Genomic DNA, 17,599 nt, shown 5'->3' with positions numbered 1-17,599 from the left:
TTGATTTCACAGAAGTTTGATTTACTTGGAGTTATATTGTGTTGTTTAAGTGTTCCCTTTATTTTTWTGAGCAGTGTATATTGGCCCATTTCTCAACAACTGGAACTTTCAATATCTAGCAAGTTATTTTTGCAATTTACTGTCTATTAAAAGAGTGTCTCATCAGATGAAACCAAAGAAAAACCTGYTTCCTGCTACAGCGGGAGTGAAATTACCGTAATAACCCGATGTTGGCTGGAAACCGCAACGTCTCCCCTTTCAGAAAACGTTGGGATTTTTCAGATGGCACAAAGTGTCGCAGAATTACGGTACCACAAATTCCGCTGTGTCATCACTGACACGTTTGGTACATGAGGGATAAACATAATTTAATTGGATTTTATCACAATACATCAAAATTTTTAAGATAAACGATAAATTCCCACACCTTATTGAACCAAGGCATTTTGGATTTCCAGTGTATTTTCTTTAGAAAATCTTAGATACCCTTTATGGAATTTCTGTAAACWAYTTGGAGTTATGTGCAACAGAAAAATACAAATAGATGAATCTTTGCGAGTTGACCGCTTCAATTTTTCCCTGAGAACTCGTTCTTCAACGCTGAACATTCATTCTTACTCCCAGCTTCAATATGGTTCAAGTGTTGTTAAAGAAAAACTGTTGCCTCTTGACTGRGATTGCATAATTTTTCCAGCGCTTACCAAAATCGGGAAGCAAACCGGATCATCTGGGCCTGATTCTGATTAGCYAATGAAKGACAACCCTGGCRTCTTTGTTTACTGTGAGTGAAGTTTGCTGACCGGTCAACYGTACTTCCACAGATTGATTCGTTTTAATAAACGAGCTCAAGTTCTACGTATAACAACAACAACCAGTGAGACAGGCTCCTCGACCTGCACAGACGGAGAGCAACACACCTACGGGTGACTCATGCAGGTTATTACTGTCAACATTTGCTTTCCTAAAAACCACTTCGCTTCATGTYACGACTGCTGGCAGCTGTCGGTTCTCCCTTCATTTTTATGGGTCATATTTGTTAAAAGAAAACTATGCGACATAAAGGGAAAGTTTATAAACATACCTCCAGCTAAAAGGTGAGATTGGATTATTGGTACTTATTGGACTCATTTCCACTGTCTGTGGAAATSAATCAGCATGAGGTTTACATCCTCCAATAAAGACAAGGGATAAAATGTGTAGGTCGACATAATTATAAAATAATACACTTTTAATGTTAAACTGACTTTAAAATGKTAAGACTCTATAAGGACAGCTAATGACAGCGACTGTTTCATTCATACAACAATAAAACTAGTTTTTAAAGCTGAAGGACCAAAAACTAAAGGAGAAAAACACAGATCTGCAATACATAGAATGTGCCCATCATTATAATCTTGTATGACCTAAAATCTCTTTAGTGTTTTCCTTTAATTTAAACCAGGTAAAACATGTAAATAATACATTGCTATTATACATACAAATACTATAAGAGCAAATTAAAGGGTTTATAATTACATTTTAAACAAATAGTTTAGTAAAAAACAGATTCTTTTAAATAAAGCTGCACTCAGGACTGAACATTTCTGCTTCCTGTTTGGCGTTACAATATTTGACATCCACAACCTGTTAAATAATGAACTGTGGCTAAAATTAAAACAAATATTCATTTTTGTCACACAGGAAGTGGCACTTTATACCTTAAAATTCATCCATTTATACAGTTTAATTGATAAATAAGTCAACTGTTTAATAAAAAAGTAACAATTTAAGATTGTGGATCATATTAATGAGACTGAATTGAGAAGCAGAGATGCTAATCATCCTGTTCTGACTATATACAGCTTAGATTCAGCTCAGTGCACATCCTTCCTGAATCAAAAGGTGAAGAAACAAAGACTGAAAGAGGCAGATAGCATCTAGCAACACCTCTGACATTTCCTCTGTCACAAAGCTGCTGCTGCCCCCCTCAGCCGCCAGTCTGATGTGGGGGATGAATCGAAGCAAAGCCTGCTCTGTTCACACTGACGTGCAAAAAGATGTCAGCAGAGCCATTTCTACAACGACGACAGGGCTCCTACTTTTACAGGAGTCTTTAAGGTGACCTATTATGCTTCCTTGAACAGGTTAGGATACATTTCTGGGCAACACAAAACACGTTCGTTCGTTCATTTTTTTTATTTTTTATCATTCTTACATAATCAGATCTCATCTGCTCAGTTCTGCTTATTTTGAGCCGTTTTAGGGCCTCCTGTCACTTTACATCCAAATAAGCTGCTGCTGGCCATGCCCCCAACTCAACGTTCACGCTTAAGGGTAAGTATTTAACGTTTAGCATTTATTATGAAATTTATTATAAGAATTTTTATGTATTGTTGTCTTGAAAAAATTGCATTAATGTTGTTGGGGGAAAAAACCCTAAACTGACATTTATGGAAATGTTTCTGTGATTTTCTCCCCGGTTTGTTCTGTAAATTTAATAATATGATTAAATGTGCACCTACTTTGTGCAGATCAGTGATATAAATCAGAAAAAAGAAGCCAATTCAGAAAAGAATAGGATAAAATAAAAAATTTAATCCTAAGTCCATTTCACCCAGCCCCTACTTGCATGCGAAATGATGCACAATTACACAAAGAGTACAGCTTTGAAAAGCATTAGTAGAGCCTCCTGCACAACCAACAAGAATGCAGCGAGTGGTTTCTGGATAGTAGGTGACCAATAAAACATTTGTCTTTTCCAGCAGCYATTGTACAGCAGTACAGTAGTAAAACCAGCTGACCAAATGACCTGGAGCTCCTTGGGTTGCGAGCCAACGAGGGTTTGGCTAGGTAACAGCATAACTTTTAACAACTGGGAGGTTTTTGAAACAGTTCATTTTCCAGACACTAAAAAAATCTTAACTTATTGTCAAAAAACGGCTGAGTGTTTTCTTTAAGCGTTTGATGCGTTTCTAGAAGCAGCAGAAACCCAAATGGAAGTATAAAAAAGTACAAAATGTGAATTTCTCCTTTAATTGTGCTCAGAAAGGGTTCAGATTTCCAATTGTTTAGGTGTCCGTTTTAAAAACGTGTTGCACTCACATCCTCGGTGTCCTTTACTCGCAGGATTTGTTCCCGCAGGTCTTGTAGGTCGTTAAATGTTGACTGTGCTGTAATGGAGTACACCAAAGCAAAGCCTTGCCCGTTCTTCATGTACAGGTCTCTCATCGCTGTGAACTGTTCCTGCAGAGCAACAGCAGAGGAGAAACGGCATCAGCGACCTGGAGGGCCTCTCTGAGCCAAACGCACAGGCAGGCGAGACTCACTGTTCCAGCGGTGTCCAGGATTTCCAGCATACATTGCTGCCCATCCACCTCAACTTGCTGTTATGTCAGAAAAGAAGAATTTAGAGGCAATCAGACGAATTTGATAATGTTCAGGAGGCATCAAGAAGTATTTTTGTATACCCCTTACCTTTCTGTAAGAGTCTTCTATAGTAGGGTCATACTTCTCCACAAAAATGCCTTGAACAAACTGGACTGTCTGGAATCAACCAAGTAGAAGACAAAATTAAAAGAGGTCACTGAATTGTGCTAAATAATATTTTATACAGTAAGCTTTATTAAAATTTCACATCAGTTTTGTCTCAACTTTGTCTCCTTTTATGACTTGAAATGAAAAAGCCAATTAAATCAAATCAGCTGGATACACTGCAAAAACACAAAATCCTACCAAGTATTTTTGGTTTAGTTTCTAGTGCTAATGTGTTACTACACTAGAAATAAACCCAAACTTACAAGTAACTTTTCAGAAAGATATGGGATCTTGTTTCAAGTTAATAATTCCTTACTGTTGATAAAAAAATAACTAGTTCCACTTACAACAAGACATTTTCTAGTGAAAATCTAGCACTTAAGGAATTATTTACTTAAACAAGCTCCAGAATCTTGCTGAAAAGTTACTTGAAAGTTAATTTTGCTTTATTTAAATGTATTAAGATATTTGGACTATAAACTAACCCAAAAATACTTGAAAGATTTTGTGTATTTGTAATGATCTTCCAAGAAATACTTACCAGCGCAGATTTCCCCACACCTCCTGATCCAAGCACGACTAGCTTGTACTCACGCATGGTGGGCGACTTCACTGGACAGCACAAGAGTCTGAAAAGACAGAGACACAGAAATCAGTCAGATAAATTCAGAGATGGAGACATTCTCCGCATTTCCACAGGCATAGATGGGGGAAAACGGCTATTCTGTGCTGAAATATGAAAATTTTTTTTTGAGAATATACCAGAATTGATCACAGATCAGCGATGACTCAAAATATATACGAGTATTTTAAATAGTTTGGAAAAACAAAGAGTCTGATGAACTTTGAGGACAGTGAACTAATCATAAAATCATGAATCATGAGGTTGTTGAATTATTCTTGTTCATTTTTGCAAAAACAAAAAGTCAGAGCTGAATATAAATGTAAAAACTTAACACGTGTTTTTGTATTAAAAATATTTGAAGTTGATAAGAAATATTACTTGGTAATTTTATGTTATTGCAAGATGTCATTGATAATACTTAACATTTGAGTCTTAAAAAAGGCAAACACACCAAAAAAAGCAACTCAAATGATTTTTTTTTTTCATTTCAGTTAAATCCTAAGTAAGAAATGTTGGTAAAATTTAAAAGTAAAATATGTTAAAATGGACAATGATGAGTAAGGATACTTAAGTAAATATTCTTAAGATGCAAAATTTGAGTTTTTATTGTAAAGTTTTCTTTTGTTTCTCTAAATCCTACCGTTTTGTTTAGTGATGTTCGACTTTTCATGCAGCATTTTATCTGCTGGTTGTGATTAGTTAGCCAAGCAAATGCAGAATTTGAAAGAAATACTCTGATTGGACAGGGGGGGAAAACTCTCTGTGATTGGCCGATTGGTGTGGCTCATTTACATAAACTTTACCAATTTGCAAATCCAGACGCAAAGTATGAGATGTAAACATAAGCAGCACATGTTGTTCTTTGTTCACAAATATATATGCGCTCACATCAACATTGTCTCACTGCAAACCTCTAAAGCAAACAATGTTTAGCTTGGTGGGAAGTAAGAAGAGTTTGGCAGCCGCCATGCTTACAATGCACAGCAGCCAAACTAATTTCATCACATTTTATTTAATATCAGTCAGTTTCTTAATTAGCTGCTCATAGGTAACTTCTTGTTTGTAGGTGGCTACATAGATTTAAAAAGATGCTGAGGAATGTAGACAAATAAATCTTAGATGTTACGTGTCAGTAGGCTGGTTACAATAAGTAATAAATCAATTAATCACATGAGTAATTAAAATGAACTCAATTTCCATTTGAATAACTTGTCATTTCTCCCTCTGCAAAAACTGGATGACAAAAGTCTTCAGTCTGGTTCATTTGCTGTTTTGCTTGTTTATTTTGGATAGTTAAAGTGTCTTCCAGTTCCAGAGTTAAAAGTTTATTAGGAATTAGAGTCTTGACAACACTTGACAATAGTCTCAAGACAATATTATTGTTTATCGCTTTCAGACACCTTCTGAGAAGAGCAAAATGTCTTACCATGACAGACCTGACGTCTTATGAATCAAAGTAGCTTTCTGAAACACGATTAAAGAGTATAATCTTCACAACATGAGATTTAAAATCATGTAAACTGATGACAAAGATGATTTTTCTGCATACAGCTTTAATTTTAGAACTATATTCTGACTCATTTTCTTTCACTTCCTCCTCCAGTTTCTTAAACCAGCAGCTCAGATCTAATCAAGTTTGCAATTTTAGCTCCTCTTGCAGGCAGTTAGGCTTTGTTAAAGTAATGCTTGGGTGTGAGTATCAAACAATGCGTGTGGTTGCTGTGAAACGTAAAGTTTAGATGATTAAACATAACTTGATGCTCATAATAACAGCCTTGTCTATGGCGCTTTACGGATAAAAATAAATAAGTGACACCGCTGTAAATCAGTGTGAAATATTTAAGTATTATACATTTTTTGCAGCACCTGCAATCTCACACCAAAGTTCAAGCCCTTGTTAAGTGTTCCAGTTTCACAAATAGCTTCATCTCATTTCAATACAGAAGAAAAAGGTCACAGTGAGTAACCTATCATCAGCCTGACACACATTGGAAACACTAACTGGCCTAGAAAATAGATCTGGCACAAAGAGAAGCTGCCACCGGCATTTTACGATAAAGACACGAGTGTTTTATGCAAATTTAAAATGTAAATCTTTGTAATAGTTTAGTGCTTGTTGAGATTTAACCATGCAGCTGTGACTAAGCAATAATACTGAAAAGAATTAAGATGTCATTTAAAATGATCATTTTCTCTGATTTCACTCCTTATAGGTCTATGTTCAGCAAAATTAACATTATTCATTATCTATGTATGTATGGATGGATGGATGCATGTATGTATGGACGGACTACTGACAACATGTCTCTGAAATTTAAAGCAAACATTTAGTATTTATTTGTAGAAAACAAAAAATGGTCCAAATAATGAGAAAGATGCAGAGCTTTCCCTAACCCTCAAATAATGCAAAGAAAACAAGTTTTGGTGGAATAACCAGGAGGTTTTCAGTCGGGTTCAGTTCAGTGGGCTCTTAGTTTTTTCCAAAGCTGAATAAACCACACAAGTGTAGGCATATTTCCTGGTTGAGCTCTAACAAGGTGCTGACACATATCAAGTGGCAAAAAAGAGATTGACACATGAGATGGTCCAGAAAAAGTTTTGAATTAAAACATCTACATAAGCTGAACACATGAAGTCAAATAAAACATCTTGGGACATAATTATGAATTTAAAACAAACAAATGTACATTTCTAACATCAAATGTCAAAGTGGGGGAGAGATTTACAGTAAAATCCTGTCTAAAAACCTCTGAATGTAATAATTATGCTAGGTCAGTAGGATCTTTGTCAAATGCTGCGACAAACAATACAAAACCCACTCTGTCGCAATCGGCCAGCATTAGCAATTCTAACTACGACGTCTGAAGCACCACAGTGAGAGACAGGCACACAGCGGACTTCACAAAGAGCCATTGTGACGACCCTCATCTACTCAAGTACGCCACACAGACAGAAAACGGAGATCAGAGAGCGTACGCGTGACAAACGCTCACAAAAACGAGGACGGGGTGCACAGAAAGGTAACGAAAGCAAACAGATGATGAGCTCAAAGGTGCTCATAAAGTAAAAGTCACAAACTTGCTTCTAAGTTTTTACATCAGATAAGTACCAGAAATGTTCCCYTGCCTAGAAACGAGACACGATGAGGTAGGCGTATCAGAGCCTGGCGATTTTTTTTTACCACGCCTGCTCTTAGTTTTCATAATAAGGAGTCTCTATGTTCTTGCCAACAGTAAATGAATAACTTAATTCCAGAATTTGATGAGATAATGTAAAACTGAAAAAAGGCTTTCACAACCACCAGGAAATTAATTTACCTTGTACACAGTTGTAATGATAGAAAGTCCCTCTACATCTGGGGAGGAAGGCCTTATGGATCCTCAGGTTCTCTGATGCCAACCAGTCCCCAAGGCGATGAGATGTACAGAGGAACCAGAGAGCAAGGTTGAACCAATCTGTCCTAAAGGCTCCTAATCGTAAATAAGACAGAAGTCAGTTACAGAAACGAATAATAATCTGATTACAAACTGGGTAAACCTGAGTGAGCATTACTAAAATGTTGGTATTATTTTATTCCGAGGCCGAGAACATTTACCGTATTTTCCGCACTATAAGGCGCACCGGATTATAAGGCGCATAGAATAGACGCTACAGTTACGGTTGCCACCCGTCCCGTATTGAACCTATACAGGACGTGATTTGTTCCGTACTCTACAAATGTGGATGTGTAATAATAAAGAAGTGGTACCCGAGTACTTTATATAGTAGGCTGCCCCAGTCATTGTTTCACTCACGGTGTTGGTGTTGCGATATTGTGCCCAACTGCTTTTTGGGTAACACAGACCAACCGACACGCTGCCGCCGCAGTCTCTGTCTCTCTTCCCCCCACTGCTTTAAATGTATAGGGGCTGGTCCCTTGGTAACCCTAGTCGAAGCACCTCGGATGAATATCTAAAGCCACTTTGTTGACATAAAGAATGTCAACAAAACAGTCCGACTYSRGTCGGCGAGGAGAGCCTTCTGTGACTGGGCCGGGGCGTGGCCGGACGATGGTCACCCTTCTCCATTCGCGCACAGCATGTTGGTGGAGAACGTGGTGCTAAATGACCTGCAGACGACCTGATTATCAGGTTGGAAATATTCCAAAAAGAAACAGCGGATAAAAAAGCTGATTTTTAAGGAGATAGCTCAGCTGGTAGTGTGATAAATCAAGGGATTGGAGCAAAAAAAAGTGGTAGGCGTGACCGTAAATAAATATCTAAAATAAGCAGAGCTGGGTGATTTGGCTTAAATACATATATTTTTTCCCTACCAAATCTGATTTTAATCAATACATATTTTATCCATTTTAAAAAGAAATTATAAATGACAGAAATATTTTTAAAAACTTGCTTTTTTCCCACCAATCATAAGTTCTGGAAGTTGACCTGAATTCAAAGTACAACTAAATACAAGCTGTAAAACATGCCTGTAAATCAAAATGACAAGTCACTGGGCTGACTGGAATCACTCTGAACTACGGAAGCCCGAAGAGTCCATTTGTGAAAGATTTTCAAAAGAATTAAATCTTCATAAACAGCCATTTCAAGCTCATGTTTACCAGTATCAAATGTAAAGATACAAATATATATTTTTCTGTAAGCATGTCATTGCTAAATGTACAGGAAACTTTTAGAGTAATGGTTACTCAATGTTTAAAGAAAAACAACGGTATTGCGTTTAGCTTTATAATTTGAACAAACAGATGAATAGTTTACATCATAACATGAGTTGTTGCACATTTTCTCTTTGATTTAGACAGAGTTAAAATTATGTTGTAACTTTATATTGCAAAACTTCTCAAATTACTAAAGCTGTCTGCCACGTTCAGTATGAAAAAAGGCKGATCTGAACCATTAATAACAAAAGGTATTAATTTTCCTCCCACAGTGGCAAGTCAGGGGACAACATCTTCAGCTCAGAGACAGGATCATGTGTCAGCGCCAGAGGAGGGAGGGGGATTTCAGCTCGACTCAAACGACCAAATACACTTCTAGTGTGGATTTAAAACTATTTCTATAAACCTCCTCATTTAGGAGCTCTGTTGAAAACACCAAAAGTTAGGGCAGCTGTAAAGTTACCAATAAAAATGAACTCGCATCTTGTACCGTAGYTGGTTTCGAAAGGAAGGGAAGGGTGTGGCTATTAGTTTCAAAAACCTCAACACTGAGACTTTAACACCGTTTAAAAATCCACAGCTCTTACAAACAAAAACAAGCACACTAAACCGTGATTTATCGCAAAGTCTGAGACGGAGTAAACAGAAACTAGAAGAAGCTGACCAGGAAAAAGTTTGACAACTTATTTACTAGCATTTAGTTAGCACACACTCAGGTAAATGCTAACTAACGGCGTTTATTGGTAGCCTTGTAAATATATTTGAAACTGTAGTTCGCAGCGTCCAAGTTGGTAACTAATTTTAACCAAACCTCCTCAAAACACAAAGGCCACAGTTTTATGTTTCCTGGTGTCTGACTCGCAGTTTGGGCTTTCTGTACTTTATAGCTAAAATGGGGCGCTAACTAGCTAGCCAGTTAGCATTAGTCACTACTCTGAAACTATTAGCTTTACCCAAAAGTTTAAGCCCCAAGTCATTACCGTTTTTAACGTCGGTATGCGGATAAACCACTAAAAGCTTGAAGACCGCTTGGGTATAATTAAATATGCCTACTTGAAGCGAAAACATAGTTTGCGTCGAGAACTCGTCAGTTACTCACTAGCTCTCGTTAGCCATAGCTAAGCTATATTACCCACAGCACTGCTTCTCTACAACTGAGGATATAAGTCATAAACAAATAAGGACTAGGAAACAAACACAAGCTCACACGATAACTACTAATCTAACAAAGACACACTTTAAATAATTAGCCTTGAAATATATATATTTTTTCCCCAGATGTATCAGCTTTTTGAAGAGACTCACCGTGCTCCGCTATGTGAGTGCGTTAAATCAGACTGAATGTGCGGAGAGCTCCGGCTGTAGTTGCTGATTGGAGCAGAAGCAGCCAATCAGAGCGATCCAAGTTACGATAGAAATAAATATTCCTGACTTGAAACTGTACGGATAAAAGCGCGGAGACCTAACAAACAGGCATTTCACTGAGAAATTTAAAAGCAGCAGAAAAATAATGTGGATCAGCAGTTATTCTGATCTATATGGAGGTCAACGTCTCATTTCTACCTTGAAGTGTTTGACAGCAAACCATGTATTTTGTAAAATGTATTATCAAATTTCTAGCCTTGAGGGTTTTTTTAAATTGTKTTTTTCCTTTGAATTATTCTGTTAAAATTTGGGACAGAATTTTGGATAAAGTATATAGATGGCTACAAAATACTTAACATTTTAACATAATAAACAGTAACAATAGAAAACAGAGCAAATTTGTTAGCATTTTTTCTTAAATACAATGCAAATCAAATAAAAAATTTTTTAGTGAGATGTCAGAAGTCAAAAATGAAATAAATTTTCAAGCTGCGAGTCTGAAACTGAAATGTATTAATATTTTTTGGATTGATCCATCTTCTAGTAAATGGAAGTAGCTGAAAGTCTCACTTTGTACAATCAATTCAGCAGAGGAGGGTAGAGTACCCAAAAATTTTATTCAGGTAAGAATAGCACTACTAACACATATTTTTACTCAAATAAAAGTAAAAAGTAACCCTCTAAGAAATTACTCTAGCATACATCGTAACATCGTTTTTGATGTCATCACACAGACAAAAATCATCCATCCATCCATCCATTTTCTTTCACCCTTGTTCCTTACTGGGGTCGGGAGGGTTGCTGGTGCCCATCTCCAGCTAAGGTTCCGGGGGAGAGGCGGGGTCACCCTGGACAGGTCGCCAGTCTGTCGCAGGGCAGACAAAAATCATGTTATGTGCAAATTTTGGTATTTTAAAGACTAACATAAAAAAATACTACAAATAAATAACATGATTGCAAAATAAATTCTAAACACTTTTCTAAATAATTTCATTAAATATAAAACTTAATAAATGAAAACTTCTCACAGTGTGATGAGCTGRAAAACTTCTAGAGAATCTGATACTTTTTTATTTCTGTGTTTCTCTTGCTTTGCACAGCTTGGCTCTCTTTTTAGAAACTACATTTCCTGGTTATGGATGCTGACCTCTGACCTCTCCTCTGTAATGCTTGTTTGTGTCACATCATGAGCAGAAATTTCCTTTCCGACTGGCCTTCCTCTGTCMTCTGTTCTCTGACWGAATGGATCAGATGAGCTAGCCTTAAAGTATTTCTTTCTTGTTCCATTGGCTAAATATGGGAGTTGGGTTTATCACTRAGGCCGCTCATACTCTTATGACTGCAGGATATTATTAGCTGCTCTGCAGAGGGAGTGTTGCCATGCTTTCAAAACAAAGTGTTCCTGCCTTTATTTAATCAAGTCGACAAACAAGGATCTTGCAACAGCTCCGGCCATTAACCAGATGTTATGAAAATACCAAGAGCAAAACCGAAAGAACAGAACTGGTTTTGAAATCAGCTTAACCCAATTGAACATGTGAATTGTTTAATACTTTRTGAACACAAAAATTCATTATAACTAAATGCAACAGACCAAACTAAATGGCATGTGGAAATATTGGTAACTTTTTAAAGCATGTATATTTACTTTTAAATAATTTCCTTGTAWTAGTTCATATCTCTGTTTAATTCTGTATGTGCCGAGTTTCGTTTGYTTGTATTGTTTACTTTTCTTATTATTTTAATTAAAATGGAAGCTTTTATGAAAGTTCAGATTAATTTCACTTCCTGCTACAGCGTTAGTGAAATTACCGTAATAACCCGATGTTGGCTGGAAACCATTTTCAGAAACCATTGGAATTTTTCAGATAGCGCAAAGTGATGTGGAATTACGGWACTGCGAATTTGGCTGAGTTGTCGACGCGTTCAGTCTAGAAGGGTTAATTTAKCAAAGAAATAAAACTAAAACAAAAACGTCTTATTTTAATTTTTGTGATTTCAGTTCCGTTTTACCATTACAAGAATTTCAGCTTGAGCTTGTAAGTGAGCCTTAGTTATTCCAGCAGATGGCTACATAACTGTGGTTTCTGTTKCAACACCTGTTAGTAGGGTGTAAGTACTTATTCAAGGGATTAGTCAGAAATGTCTGGATGAGTTTATTTGGCCCCTCTGTCCACAATTCAATAATGACGCAAATTCAAGAGGTTTAATTCCAGATTTTTACAGACAAATAAAATCTGTTTAAACATTTAATTAGGTACAAGACAAAATCATGTTTGTTTTATAATGTTCCTGTTGTCATTTATCACACTRCATGCTAAAACCAGCAAGCAATACCCAATCATTGTTGTAAAAAGTAAAAAATAAAAATAAAAAATGAGAAGAAAAATGAGGACGATAAACAAAGACAGAGTATTAGGGCCATGCTAAAAACAATAAATAAATAAAAATTATGAGAATGACATTGTAATATTACAAGAATAAAGTCACAAAAGAATAAACTCAAAATAATACAAGAATAAAGTCACAAGGGAATAAACTCATATTATGACTATATTCTTGTAATACAACTTTATTCTTGTATTATATTGACTTTATATTTGTAGTATTGACTTTATTCTCATATTATTTTGACTTTATTTTATAGTATTTTGACATTATTCTCTTAATATAGCTTTATTCTCCTAATRCTATTTTTTTTATTTTTTAGCGACTTTTTTGACTTTCTTATAATAAAGTAATAAAATATAATCTTTTATATTTTATAAAAGATTATAAGGACGCTTTTATTTTATTCTTGTAATTTCATGCTTTTATTCTTTTCTTAGTATGGCCCCAACACTCCATCATAATAAACTCCCCCARAATGTTTTGTAGAATGTTTATCTGTCATTTAATACAACAACTGACCGAGAGCGTGATTATATTTTGGATTAATAATAATTTAAAATTCCTTTTCTACAAAATTTTGACTACTTTATTAAGATACTGTCTATTACCGAGGAGATAAAACAGCAAATGTTCCAGTACTCTCGCCTGGTTTAGCTAAATGTCACTTTGTGGATCAGGGGAAAAAACTGAATAAATATAATAAATTCAAACTTGTTTGTTAAAATCTTGTTTTTTAARTAATTGCAGCAGTCTGTAGTGAATTAATTCATAAAAGGAGAATATTCACGATGTTGTTTCTTTGCACCAAGTGAAATGAGAAAACCTCTCCATAGAACAAAAGGGCTTTATTCCACAATATAAATTGTAACATCTTCACTTTTCCTCTCTACCGTATGCGCGGTTACCATCCTGCGGATCTGCATGTCAGCAGTGTGTTTCGTTTTTTTTTTTTTTTTTTTTTCCTTCGGCGTGCTCTGGTACGTCTCCGCAGCCGTAACCCGTCCACATAACCTTCTTTACATCACATCAACATCATCGCTAAAAACACAACTTGGCAGAGATCAAGCCATCAAAGTCAAAAAAAGAAAGAAAAAGAAATTATTGCTCAGATAAATAAAACCTATTCTACAAAACCAAAAACGGGAATAATTATATTAAGATGCATGGACTAAACAACGAGGTTTAAAGAAAAACAAAAAGCAATTATAGTTACTTTTACCGGGGTTAATAACTCCTTTTCATTCCCCATAACTCTGTGAAACATGCAAAGAGGCTCCAAAGAAGATAAATTTGAATCCTTAGCGCTTTTTACTTGGGGTATCGTGGTGTAAGACTCTGTTGTGCCGATGAAATGCAGACCCATGCAGCACACTTAATGTCCTTTGTTTCTTTTTTCCATTTAGACAACCACAAACAATTTATAAGAAAGAAAGAAATATATATATAATATATGTAAAAATACAAAAAAACCCTAGACATTATAGTTCTGGACGACAAGTCAAAGAGGAGATAGCACCATTGTTACAAAAGGGTCAGACAGGTGGGACTGTGTGGGGGAGGGACGGGGACGGGATCAGTGACGCTTCTGGAACGGACCGAGGACCTGCAGACTTCCCAAAAACTTACAAAAAAAATATTAAAAATTCATTTTCTTCACTTCCTCGTCTGTCGATCGTTCAGAGAACACGYGACGCAAACGTAGTCCTCCTTCTCGGCYGTCTCCGCCGTGACGCCGACGCAGACTTGGTGGAACCACTGGTTGCATCTGCCGTCGCACTGGACCCAGTCCACCTGCAGCGGCACCAGAAACCACAGGGAAAAAATCAGTTTTAGCACGAAAAACGGTTTGATCTGTGAGGTTTAACATCTCAGGTTTTGTTGTTTGCAACTCAATCAGTTTGTGGTTTTGTCCTGAGGACATTTTCAGGTCCTTGGTGCGACTTTATAAAGAAAGGAGTTAGTTTATGAGTTAAAGAATAAACATCTTTCATATATATTTTATATTTTGTTTATTCTGATCGAATAAAGTTTGTGCAGCTCCTGCCTTTCATTAAAACCAACAATAATGATGGTTCAAAGGTCGTATAATCAGGGTTTGAACACTTTTCTCACAATATAATTCAACTTATCAAGTTTTTTCAAAATAAGTTCCAAACTTCTTCAGGAACATAGTTTGGAAATAAAAACAATACAAATGAACTAAAGAAGGCAGCTTCAATTCACTGTTATATCATTCATTACTGTTGTTAAATAATGTCTTGTGATTGTATTCTACATTAAACAGAAGGGACAAAACAGAGTTAGGAATAATAAATATTCATTACATTGAAACAATCCAAACAAAATGTGTTAAAGTAAATTATCTTCCTGCTCCAATTAAATGCTTAAAGACAAAATACAAATAAAGTACAAAAAAAAAATCCTCACATTTCAATAATGCTCTTTAATTTACAAAATATAAGCCAACCTTTATTTYAGTTACACAGATCAATTCCTGATTATTCCCGATTAGGAATTATAAATATTCATTATTCAAACAATTCAAACAAATTGTAGTAACATAAATTACCTTTGTGCTCAAATTAAAACAAAGACGTATAAAAAAGATTAGAAAAAGTTACAAAAAATATAAAACGTTTTTTGGCATTTAGCAAATAAAATAGTTTTGATGATTGTATTTGGAAAGTTTAGACAGATTTAACTTCAGACAGTGATAAAAAAATACAGCTATGTTTTTTATTATGTGTATGAAAATATCTGGTTTTAACTGTAAATAACGCGATATCCAAGTTTAGGCTTTTAATCAAATGTTAGATTGCATTTTATCACAAAACTGAAGTCTGAATATCAAAAACTTTCAAGGATTTTATACAGAAATCAAGCTCTTTCCAAATCCTGAAAGTACAATTTAAAATCAAGCATTTTCCAGGTTTTAAAGCGCCTGTATACACGATTTTAACTGGCTCCCTTCAGTGTAAGGGATCTCTTTAAAGTCTCACCTCGTCTCCTTCGGGCAGCAGACAGCTCTCAGCGGGACACACAGCCATTTCCTCGTCAGAGTCGTCGGACTGGGAGAAGTCGGAGCGCGGGGAGGACGAGGTAGAAGCCGGCCGGCGCTGCAGCTTCTTTTTATTCACCTTCTGCCTTTTGTGGGAGTGTTTTTTATCTTTCCCCCTGCTCTCTGCGTCCGGTAAGCCGTCCCTCTCCAGACGCCTCTTCGCCTTCCTTTCTGAGGCCGTCATGGCGTCCGTCGTGGCGTCCGTTGTGGCGTCCGTCGTGGGGTCCGTCGTGGGGTCCGTCGTGGCGTCGCTCCCGTCCTGAAAACAGAATCAGTCCCGATAAAACTCACCGAGAGTAAAACTCTGTTACACACCTGAAACTGTGAAGGAGGAGAGGCAGATACACTGCAAAGTCACAAAATATTACCAAGTATTTTCAGTCTATTTTAAAATGCAAATATCTTAGCGCACTTGAAATAAGAAAAAACTAATTTACAATTAACTTTTCAGCAAGATATAAGAGCTTGTTTTAAGTCTATCATTTCTTAATATTGATTTAAAAAAAGCTCTAGTTCCACTGGCAAATTATCTCACTTATAACATGAGAAAATGTATTGAAATCTACTACTTTTTTAATCAATATTGAAAAACTATTTGCTTAAAACAAAGCTGCATGTGAGTCAGTTTAGCTTCAAGTCAATAATTCTTGAATATTGCTGAAAAAGTACTAGTTCAACTGGCAGATTATTTTCGTTATAATTTGGGAAAAAGAGACCATCTGGAAGTGGAACTAGAACTCGGTTGCTAGGTGACGGGCTGGGCCTAGCTGAGGTTGCTAGGTAACAGCGGAGAGCCTGGCCTTCGCTCATGAAATAAGTGAAATGATCAACCAGTGGAACTGGAACTTTTTCACCAATATTAAGAGATTGTTTACTCAAATCAACTCCTATATCTTGCTGAAAAGTGTAAGTCTGAGTAAATAATTCCTTAATACTGATTAAAAAAAATAGTACTGGCTCCATTGGGAGATTATTTAATTTACACAAGATATTTTTCCCATGTTACAAGTGAAATAATCTGGCAGTGGAACTCGTACTTTTCCATCAATATTAAGGAATTACTGACTTAAAACAAGCTGTTAGTTAGCTGTAAGTTAGTTTTGTCTTACTTCAAGTGCATTATGTTATTTGAATTAGAAACCAAATTTTAAAAATAATTGCAGTGTAAACAATATGGTGGAAAATTACGCAGAATTCATAATATAAATACTCAAGTTTGCTATGATTTTATGTCAGTTGTGTCAGCACCAAGCAGCTTTAAAATATGGAAATACCAGATGATAGAGGAATGGCTAGAAATAGGAGGCAAAAAGAAAATAACAGAAAGAAAGAGAAATTAACATAATAAATGTCATATGTTGTAATAAATCATTCCCTGGGATAGGCCAGGAATTCATCCGTTTTGATAACAAAACTAATAATCTATTTATTAAAGCAACAAACAGTGCTGACAGTAGCTATGCTTGGTTTATTTGCAGAGGTTGATTGTTTTACCTCGTTCAGTGCCGTATTTGTTCCCTGAGAGATGAACTGCATGTGTTTGCTGTGTTCTGACGGCTCCTCCTCGGCCGGCGACGCGGCTCTGTTGGATTGCTGGCTGTTGGCCCGGTCCAGTAGGATGCAGTACAGGCTTTGGACCTGCGGCAGCGACACCTGCAGCAGGAGCCCCTCCACCATCAGCTCCTCCAGCTCACAGTTCAGGCCTGGAGAAACAAAGAACAGAGAGAACGTCAACTAAATGTGCAGGATTCCTCCTTTAAATCTGCCGTTTCAAACCGCAAAAACAAAATCCAGTAAAAGTAGTTTTGGTCTATTTTCTTGTAGAGATGCACCAATCAAATGTTGATATCTGTATCAGTCCTGATATTGTAAAAAATTCTAGATCAGATATTAGTGACAATGTCCGATCAATAAGAGCTGATCTATTCAGTCTAATTCTTTGCTTTGTGCTTCCATGTTTTATTATTTATTTTACATTATAGTCAGAATT

At 36.2% G+C, this 17,599-nt stretch overlaps 2 protein-coding genes across 3 annotated transcripts in view; both read right to left on the bottom strand.

Annotated features, from left to right (window-relative positions):
* The window catches only part of rap1aa (RAP1A, member of RAS oncogene family a), a 38,440-nt gene extending 28,238 nt beyond the window's left edge, over positions 1 to 10,202 (bottom strand). Inside the window, exons 1-6 of the mRNA XM_008414413.1 lie at positions 10,101 to 10,202; positions 7,456 to 7,608; positions 4,055 to 4,142; positions 3,454 to 3,522; positions 3,306 to 3,362; positions 3,082 to 3,222 (exon numbers count right to left, since the gene is read on the bottom strand). Of these exons, the coding sequence (XP_008412635.1) occupies positions 3,082 to 3,222; positions 3,306 to 3,362; positions 3,454 to 3,522; positions 4,055 to 4,111 (324 nt within the window). The 5' untranslated portion in view covers positions 4,112 to 4,142; positions 7,456 to 7,608; positions 10,101 to 10,202. The remainder of the gene's footprint in view (positions 1 to 3,081; positions 3,223 to 3,305; positions 3,363 to 3,453; positions 3,523 to 4,054; positions 4,143 to 7,455; positions 7,609 to 10,100) is intronic.
* A 3,175-nt stretch (positions 10,203 to 13,377) lies between these two features.
* kdm5bb (lysine demethylase 5Bb) overlaps positions 13,378 to 17,599 on the bottom strand; it is a 30,259-nt gene continuing 26,037 nt past the window's right edge. For both annotated transcript variants that reach the window (XM_008414414.2, XM_008414415.2), the window contains 3 exons: positions 17,104 to 17,312; positions 15,551 to 15,868; positions 13,378 to 14,342 (listed from right to left, as the gene is read on the bottom strand). In XM_008414414.2, coding sequence (XP_008412636.1) covers positions 14,205 to 14,342; positions 15,551 to 15,868; positions 17,104 to 17,312 — 665 coding nt within the window. In that variant the 3' untranslated portion in view covers positions 13,378 to 14,204. The remainder of the gene's footprint in view (positions 14,343 to 15,550; positions 15,869 to 17,103; positions 17,313 to 17,599) is intronic.

This window comes from Poecilia reticulata, linkage group LG7, assembly GCF_000633615.1.
Source record: "Poecilia reticulata strain Guanapo linkage group LG7, Guppy_female_1.0+MT, whole genome shotgun sequence".
In the NCBI taxonomy this organism is placed as follows: Eukaryota; Metazoa; Chordata; class Actinopteri; order Cyprinodontiformes; family Poeciliidae; genus Poecilia; species Poecilia reticulata.
The sequence above is the reverse complement of the archived record's forward strand: the minus strand, read 5'-3'. Positions and strand labels throughout refer to the sequence as shown.